At 34.6% G+C, this 9,046-nt stretch overlaps 2 protein-coding genes across 9 annotated transcripts; one reads left to right on the top strand and one right to left on the bottom strand.

The window, feature by feature from the left end:
* The first annotated feature begins 1,310 nt into the window (after positions 1-1,310).
* On the top strand, positions 1,311-5,100 carry LOC132181389 (uncharacterized). Of its 8 annotated transcripts, XM_059594585.1 has the most exons (12): positions 1,311-1,464; positions 1,993-2,232; positions 2,478-2,561; positions 2,633-2,691; positions 2,783-2,921; positions 3,039-3,135; positions 3,233-3,299; positions 3,828-3,926; positions 4,189-4,284; positions 4,391-4,545; positions 4,646-4,747; positions 4,831-5,100. In XM_059594585.1, the coding sequence occupies exons 2-12, from the start codon at positions 2,028-2,030 to the stop codon at positions 4,997-4,999; spliced, it is 1,272 nt and encodes a 423-aa protein (XP_059450568.1). In that variant the 5' UTR covers positions 1,311-1,464; positions 1,993-2,027; the 3' UTR covers positions 5,000-5,100. The 8 variants fall into 8 exon arrangements, with proteins under 8 accessions (XP_059450568.1, XP_059450572.1, XP_059450567.1 ...); XM_059594589.1 differs by lacking the exon at positions 1,311-1,464 and having other exon boundaries at positions 1,876-2,232; positions 2,657-2,691; XM_059594584.1 differs by lacking the exon at positions 1,311-1,464 and having other exon boundaries at positions 1,877-2,232.
* Positions 5,101-5,640: 540 nt separating this feature from the next.
* Positions 5,641-7,082, bottom strand: LOC132182253 (CASP-like protein 1F2). Its single transcript, XM_059595440.1, has 3 exons — positions 6,856-7,082; positions 6,356-6,479; positions 5,641-5,877 (listed from the first exon to the last, which is right to left on the bottom strand). Exons 1-3 carry the CDS (start codon positions 7,080-7,082, stop codon positions 5,641-5,643), a joined length of 588 nt encoding a protein of 195 aa, XP_059451423.1.
* Positions 7,083-9,046: the final 1,964 nt, after the last annotated feature.

Raw genomic sequence — 9,046 nt, 5'->3', positions numbered from 1 at the left:
ATCTGATTCTGGCAACCAGATGGAGTAATTATGTAGGTTGATATATAGGTGAATATGTAAATTCTCCTCCTTGGACAAAATTTCACAACGTGGAAGGACCCAATATGGATGGCCTATTTTACTGGATTTTAAGAAAAATAATAATAATAATAAAGACAATTAAATTGCTAGAGTGTCATCATTAAGAACATTGGATATATATCATTTATGAAACAGCCTGTAATCTGTCCATGGTAACGTGACACATGGGAAGGTGGGTCGTTTTTGGTACCATAATGCATCATGGATGATGCTAGCTAGATTTATTATCAACATTGGCCGGGTTGATGGCAGATCCATAGACAGCCTCTGAAACTTCTGTTTATATATTTAGTTGACCCTCAATGTTACCTAATTTCTTTTGCAGATAATTTTTCTAGTTCATATTCTATATATAATGAAAATCAATATAGACTTTTGTAAATCTCTGTATTATTGAAGCATGCAAATATGAATCATTAAATCTATATAAGATGACAAATTTAGATTCAATTCCTTGCAATAAAATTGTTCATTGCATAGAGCAATCCAAACAAGTAAAGCTCGAACAACTGAATACTTGTTCCGGGATAGAGCCCGGATCCCCGTCCTTGGATAACAATCAGGAAAAAAAAAATTGATATAAATATAATATATAATTACCTGAATCATTTTTACAAGATTTGTCAAATCATCTCCCGATTATAAGAGATCACAAGAGTAGAGTCCAAGAGTCAAGCCCGAAAAAGTGATTCGGGCAAATCAAGAACGGAGATCTTTCATGGGAGAAAATAAATTGGCCCACCAAACATACGCCAAATGTCAAAAAGTGCAGTAGTATAATTTTTGCAACAATTTTGTTATAAATTAAAATTGCAGTTTACTTAACACCTAGTACATTAATTTTTAAATAATTAAATTTAATTGTGTGACACATAATATTTAGTAAGTCACTATTAAATAATTTAATTTAATTATAACTGTAGTGAAAATGCGGGTAAATATCGTTTCAATTTGTGGAAAAGTAAATTTATAAATGATTGTAGTGAAAAAAGTGCAGCACCCATTGGCGATGGCCCCACTAGTCGCTTAGAACGAAAGGCACGGGCTGAGTAGCTAAGATTTAGGACTCAACTGCTAGCTGGATCAAGCTCAACGAACTCTCATATAACGATGAGTGATGAGGAATAAACTAATATTTACGTACTAATTATATTTTTGTAAAGATTTTCAACGGGCTCCTTTAACAAAGCAAAGACTTCTACGTCTCCGCCATCACCATGTGAGATATGTCTCGATCCCTGAGCTTCCTATTCCCAGATTCACTCTCTCTCTCTCTCTCTCTCTCTGAGATGGCCATATTAACATTAACCATGTCCACTGAACCCTGCCGGAAGCTTCAAGCCTTCAAATAGCTCTCTCACGCCTACATGCTCTGTGTCAACAGTTAGTCATTTCAAGTTTGTCTCTTTTATTATATATATAGTTGTATTATACAATATATGCTCAGTTGCTCTGATCTCTCTTTCTCTCTCTCTCTCTCTCTTCTGGCTTATAATTTATAATCTTGCACTTGTTCTGTCTTTTGTTTTGGTACTGGGTTTTCATTATTGAATATGTAGTCCGTGTACCTATTAACTTGTAGTTGTTTTCTGTTTTCCTTTCAGTACTGGCTTTTTATTATTGGACATGAATGAATCTTCCCTTTTTAACTGTCCCATCTGTTTCCACCGCTGTCAGTGAATGATATCATCCAATCTCTTACCTTTCAATCCACCCCCAACCGATTTCTCTTTCTATATTCATTTCCCACCCACTTCACTAGAGCTGATATTTAGCATAGCTTTGGTGTTGGATGCCTCAGTTATTATGCCTATTTGTCTCATTGTCTTAAAGTTCTATCCATCCCTCTACTGGAGGTCTGGAGCTAAAATATCTATAGAGTTGGATGCATAATGGAGTTTTTTTTTGTAGGATGTTATGTTTGAAACTAATCCCCACCAAGAAAAATGGGTTGCACTTCTTCTATGTACGCTGTTGGAAGGAAGAAGAAGAAGAAGCTGAGTGTACCCGAAGTCGTGGTCTTCCTTCCCTCAATGAGAATTCCAGAACAATCTAATCTTCAAAGACCGCTTAGAGGGCTAATTCCCAAAGATCTTGCCGATAGGTTGTCTTGCATCCGGAATCAGATTGTGCTGGTGGCAGAAGATACTGGTCTGGCTTCCATGCCTTTGTACTAATGCTGAATTATTGTTTTCTCTTTATGTTCTGGGACTTTTGAGTAAACATAAACATGTACTTTGGTGAGCCGAATATGACTATTTTGCTTAATTAAGATGAGTGCTTATTTCAACTTTTGGAATCCAGAAAGATCTTTAGAAATTCTAGTACTTGCAGTAACTCTGTCAGCAACCTAATGGATCATTATCAAAACTATTTTTACTAAGCATAGATTTTAGCTCTTGCAGGTGGATCAGCTATAACAGAACTACGGCAAGCACTTGAGGAATACTTGTCTGTTTTGATTGGACTCACAAAGAAAGGTATCATATACTAATATACAAGTCATCTCTCTCTCTCTCTCTCTAATGGAAGATAATGTGCTATCTAACAGAAAATGGTATTGAGGGACTTGTAGAATTCAAGTGGAAGAATTTAGAAGATGGACGGCATGTAAGACAATTGGAAACTCATTCTTGAATTCTAATGTGTAAACTTTGGTTGTTTCCAGTATGGTTAAAATTTGAGTTCAAAATTTGATTAGCAGGAAACGTGTGTAGCCAACTCCTGGTTTGAATTGCTGTCTGTTGTTCACCTAATGGCTATGCTGACTTTGTCAGAGGCTGATTCGTTAATGATCCCTAAGGACCATTCTGGTTCTGGTATAAGGGTAGTATCTTCAGGTTTATACTTATCCATATGCCTTTCATGTTTGTTCTTCAATTCTTTTTTGTGGAGCCAAATCTCACCAGATGGTCTTGTGTTGACTAATGAGTAGCCATCTAAATGTCTACCACCAGATTGCAAGAGGGATGCTGTTGATTTGTTACTCAAGGCAGCAGGATACTTGGAATTTTGTGTCCGGGATGTCCTGGTTTGTATGCCACCAGATATCAAGTATGTAAACAGCTTACAAAACTTTTAATCCGTTAGACATCTCTTATATCCTTCTTTATTGGACTAATTAACTAAGAAATCACATGCACATAACCAGGGAAAAGTTGCCCAAAGATTTGCAGGATGGTGTACTGGAGGCAATTTCCATTCAAGCACTAGGCCAGGTATTCATTACACAAGGTCACCAAATTTAGATGTTTCATTTTGTCACTCAAGGTCTGCAGATATCTGGGCTGCATCGCTTATTCATGATATTTCTCTACAGGGGTTGTTTTCATATCAGATATTCTTATGTGTTCTTGTACACATAATTGCATCACAAGCACAAATCTTAGAAACTAAAAAAGCAGGGTGTCTTTCCTTTTCCATCATATGAAGTGCTTCTGTCTATGGAATTAAAACAGGCACTGAAAATACTATAAATATTTGAAATTTCCAAGCATAGAACACTGACATGCATGCTGACCACCTGAATTAACCCGAACAAAATTATTGCTTACCTCCAAAAAGAACCAAAAAAAAAAATGACATGCACACAGAAGTTGATCCATATATTTGGTACTTTTTTTCTCCTTTATCTTATTTTATCTTTTAATTAATCTATCAATATCTATTTAATGCGCAAACTAATTGCTAAAGTCTAACCTGAGTTTAGAGATATTCATAGATATTGATCTTGATAACACATTCAGGGAACTGAAATTCAGCTTGGTTTAGCTGTTGAGTGTCAAAAGGCCACTTTATCAGTGAAGAGGAGGTTGGCATGTGAACAGCTGAGCTATTTTAGCCAGGTAATCTTTCGTAAGCAAAAATTGTGAATTCATCATCAAGCTCTTATACAATGCTTTATTATAGTATTATAGGCTAGAAACCATATTTGCAGAACCCTGTTTTATAAAGAGTTCATTTTAAGGTGCGCCTAAAAGATTCCAACAACTTTTCAAGTAACATTCCTTACAGAGAAAGATTTGTCTTTTTGTCTAAGAAACAAGCTTCACCACAGCACCTCTCTCATGGTTTAGTGTGTTTCTACTTTCTCCTATGCTTGATCAGGCTTATCACTGCTTGTCAGGGGGAGACATGGACACCAATAATGGGTGTGGAAAGAAGCATCTCTGCTTCATCAAATGGAAATTCCTTGAAGCAAAGGTTTCTACTGCAATCAAATGCTAAACTCTCATTACAGTTCATTCTGCTGGCCATGTTCAGTAAATGTTGTGCATCTGATTCTAACTCTTATATTTTATATCATCAGGCTGCAGCTTACTACTACCATGGTCTGATCCTTGACAAGGGTAATGAACCATCCTTTCATGTCAGTGCTGTGTGCTGTTTTCTTGCTGCAGAACAACTTCTGTCAGAGAGCAAGAAGGCATGCCTGAGCTTTTCCCTTGCAGCTCCTGTGACGAGGTTGGGTTTGATCATTATCTATTGCACTCTTATTATCCTAGAAAAAGCTTTTTTGTCTTTTTCTTTGCTCAATCCTCTTTTGTTTTTTGTTTTTGGCAAGGGCTCCTCCACTCTGGGGATCTATGAAGCATTTACGTCAGAAAATTCCTGAAGTTGCATCAAGGAAGTCTCAGATGTATGGCTACCTCTTAGAACAAGAGAAGTAAGTGTCTTCCTATGTAATCCTCATCTGCTATCCAAGTTCATTTGATTTTATACCAAATAATCAAACTGGTGATGATGCAGGGCTCTCCAAGCATTGCCTGACCTACCAGAATTTCAATTGTCATTAAGGCCTGATGACTATCAACTACCTGAAATTGATCCAGCTTGGGATAGTGAAAAATGGGAAATTCCAGGCCAGCCTCTGAAAGATCACCTCAAGGATAGTGAAGATGACATTGAAACTGAATGACCTCTTCTTATTTCTCTCTGTAGTTGAATACAAAATTTGCTGATTATAAAAGCGAATACATTATGACAGAAAAGAAACAATATATGATTGCTTCTACCTTACTGTTTTTCTCTCTCTCACTACCGAACCCCATTTCACCCCTTACCATCTCAGTGGCACGAGGGACAGAGGCTTTAATTTCCATATCTTGGTAAATGTTTAATTGTTCATTACCACCATTAATATGACACCTACAGATGATCTAAAACCAAGTTGGACATTTTCATTAAATGGGTTAGATTAAGATTGACTTATGTCTCAACAAAATCCGACCCTAACATGTCTATTTCGGATGGTCCTACGGCTATAATCTGTGTTGTCCTTCATTGGGACACTCTTAATTCCAACAGTCGTGAAATATTTTCTAGTGCATACGAACATCTTAAATAGATATAGAAATGAACAAAGCCAACACAATAAGCCATCAAACTTCTTCAAATTGACTTCTGTTAACAAAGACAAAAGGAGCAGAAGCAGACAACCTCCACATTATCTTTCTTTTGTGTTTAAAAAAAGAAAAATAAAAAAGAACCTTCCCTTCATTAATTACCATAGCCCCCCACTTGGCCTTTTCAATCAGATCATTCTGGGCTTCCTTGTCTTTAGAGTTCTTCTGGCGATTTCACTTGAGACATGAGCTTGGTGGCAGAAATGATTGTAAGTGCCAAGTAGGCTATGAAAGCAGAGTAAGATAAAGCCACAGACACCATCATTCTGGAGCAAAACTTGACCACACGATCACACACGGCTCCCCAACCTATCTTCTCTTCTCCAAAACGACCAATGTAACCAACCCCAGTTGCCGCCGCACATCCAGATATCATCAAAACCATCATTACCTGTAGTGTAAATTATACTAGATTAAAAAGCTTTACATACGATTAATTATACAAAAATTTCACCCCAAATAAAAAAGTGAGGCGTATGGATTGAAATACAGTGCAATGTATAGGCCGCGAAATCCTTTGAAAAACATGTTTCTAACTAGTGGCCCACTTTTTTTTCTTTTTCTTTTTAATAAAAAAATGATAGTGTATTATCATATTTTTAATTTGGATATCACAATCAGGGCGGAACTACATGTGCCCCACAAGCCCCCATATTTCCCCAAAAAATTTTAAAAAATTCCCTTAGATTTTTTTTAAAAAAATTAGAATATGTCCCCACAATTTTTTTTATTTTATATTTTTGCCCCACAAACTATAAATGCTAGTTTCACCCTGATCACAATAATAATTTTCCCACTCCTCCCAATGTCAATCCGATTAAGTATAGTAGTTTACGTACAGTCACGTAAAATGACCAAAATTTACTTACCATATCATGTAAAAAAAGGTAGAAATAGTTTGTGAGGTTTGACCTTGAGCGGTTCATAAGGTAAACAAAGATAAGTGATAATGCAGAGAAGGCACACACCATGATATCAGTGCCAAGCAAGAACCTATGAGAAAAACCAAATTAAAAAGGTCAAACTTAGCCCCTGGAGTTATAACAAAGGCGCAAAGTCTAATGGATTTGTTCTTTTTTTCTTTTCGGAATAAATTTATATTGAGAATTTGGCCTTATTTTTTTCCTACTTAATCCATATTGTGTCCAAACGTCAATGAATTAGGATCTTTTCCATTTCAGTTGAAATGAAAAAGAGCCGGTTAAGCAAAAAATTGGAGCAAAATTGTCTAAATTTTAAAAGATGAGGACAATTTTGTCCCACAATGTAAAAAAAAAAAAAAAAGAAGAAAAAATTGGCCTAACTGCTATTAAGGTTAAAGTATGAATCTTTCAATGGTGTTTTTGAGTAGGATTAGATTAGTGTTTACTTCAAAGCAGAGGAGTAGGAATAGTGGGCTTCGAAAGTGAAGCCAAACATCATGACGGATTGAGCACTGGCGACCATCAATGAAATAGCAGGCACTGTGGCTGCAATGGCTAACACTCTAAGAGTGACTTGGGCACTCAAGAATCTTCTCTGGGATGGGCTTGAAGAGCCCAACGACTTTATTTCGAGCGTATAAGAACTTCCTTCTTTATCCATTTGAGAAGCCATATAAAAAAGAAGACCTCTTTCAACACAGGGGCAATGAAACAGGAAGAAATCAAAGCTCTGCACAAGTTTGAGAGAGCTATTAAGGTGAAGCTACTTATATTAAGAAATAAATAACTATTCCAGGCCTCTAAAGGGTGAAGCTACTTATCATGAATATCAAGGGCTCCTCAATAGGAAAACATTTTTCAATGAACATTATATAAGATGTCTCTTTCTTGGCAACTAAATCAAGAATAGTGTTAGTGGTGTGATCTTTAATGATACAAATACAATGGGTGATCAGTGTGATTTTATGGCTCATGAAATCTAATTTTTGTTACTTATATGAAGAAGCTCTTATGTGTTTTAGAATTTTTTTTTTTATTTTTTATTTTTTATTATTTTGAATAAAGTGCTATGAATGGCGTAAAAGTGAAAAGTGTTTTTAGAAATTTTTATTTATTTTAAATTATTTGTTAAAATATTTGTCAACAGAAAACAAAAGCATTAATAAACATAACATAAAAAAATAATTGATAAATTCAACTAAAATTTTGTGTGCTCTGGAGCTTCTAGCCCACGAGGTAGCTAAAAAGGTAAGTTTATACCGGTGATATCGTTCTCTAGTTGTAAAATATTCCTTAGTTTCTTATTGAAAAAGTCAGCATACTTCCGACGTACCATCCAATTGATAATATTATATTTTAAATTTTAAATTATCATCTAATTGATAACGTCATCTCTTAAACTTTAGATTGTGATGTCTTCTAAACTCTAGGAGTATTTTTGTCATTGAGAGACATTGCCAATTTTTAATAGTTTGAGAAGGACACTACAATTTAAAATTTGAGAAAACATTATCAATCGGATAATAATTTGAAATGAGTACTATCTTATTCCTCTTTTGTTATTTGATATCTTTCTTCTATTTGCACCAAAAAAATAAATAATAATAATTATATTCCTTTCTCATTATTTCTAAATTAACCATTTTAAAGTAATTATTTTGTTTTATAATATTTAATGATGTACATGATATTACATCATAAAAATCTTAAACGACATGATAATCTATACCATATTATAACAGCAAAAAGGAAATTTAGGAGAAGAGTTGACTTTAGCTATGAGGTCACAAAACAAATATGAGTTGGCAACGTTCATCTGAAAATGGTATTGGAGGGCCAACGCTGGGTGATAGTAAGAGCATCTCCAACAATGCTTTCAAAATAGAGATATAGTTAAATTTAACTATTTTCAGCAGAGCTTTCAAAATGAAATTTTTTGAAAAATTTACTACAATAAACTTTCATATTTGAAAGTTACTACTTACTATAACACCTTCTACTATTTTTTTATTCTTTCTTTTTCTTTCTCTCTTCATCTCTCTCTCTCCAAGAACTCTTGTTTGTTCTTTTTCCTTCCTATCCCTCTCTCTCTCTCCCCCTTTCATATAATAAAATAATACTGAAATATAATATTTAATTAGAGTAAATAGTTAAAATAATTGTTTTGTTGAAGTGTATAATGAAACACTAGTAGCTAAAATGAAACCAACAAAAAAAAAAATTGCATTTTAAATAATTAAAATAAAAATCCTTTTGCAAGAAATGCTCTATCAGCGACAGTAATGGTATGTATAGTGGTGGCGGTGACAAAAACAAAGCAAATGGATGGTTTCTAACTTGGTGTAATTGTGGTGACATCATAAAGACTAGTGGTGATATTAGTGGTATCCTGAATTCAATTGATTCTTTTTTGATATTTTGTTTTGGAAGGTCCCGGCCGATGGTGGGTGCTAAAAGTTAAATAGAAATGGAGTAATATTAAGTACCATATTTTTATTCTCTTAAAATTCTCTTAAAGTTGATGTGACTTTTAAAATCATAATTAAATTTTAGATGAATTATACTTAAATTTTGATCCAATGGTAATTTTGAAAGCCACATCAGCTTTAAGAAGATAAAAAAATGGTGCCTAACATT

The sequence above is a fragment of the Corylus avellana genome, chromosome ca5 (genome assembly GCF_901000735.1).
Source record: "Corylus avellana chromosome ca5, CavTom2PMs-1.0".
In the NCBI taxonomy this organism is placed as follows: domain Eukaryota; kingdom Viridiplantae; phylum Streptophyta; class Magnoliopsida; order Fagales; family Betulaceae; genus Corylus; species Corylus avellana.
Note: the sequence above shows the minus strand (reverse complement) of the source record. Positions and strands in the feature narration are given on the sequence as shown.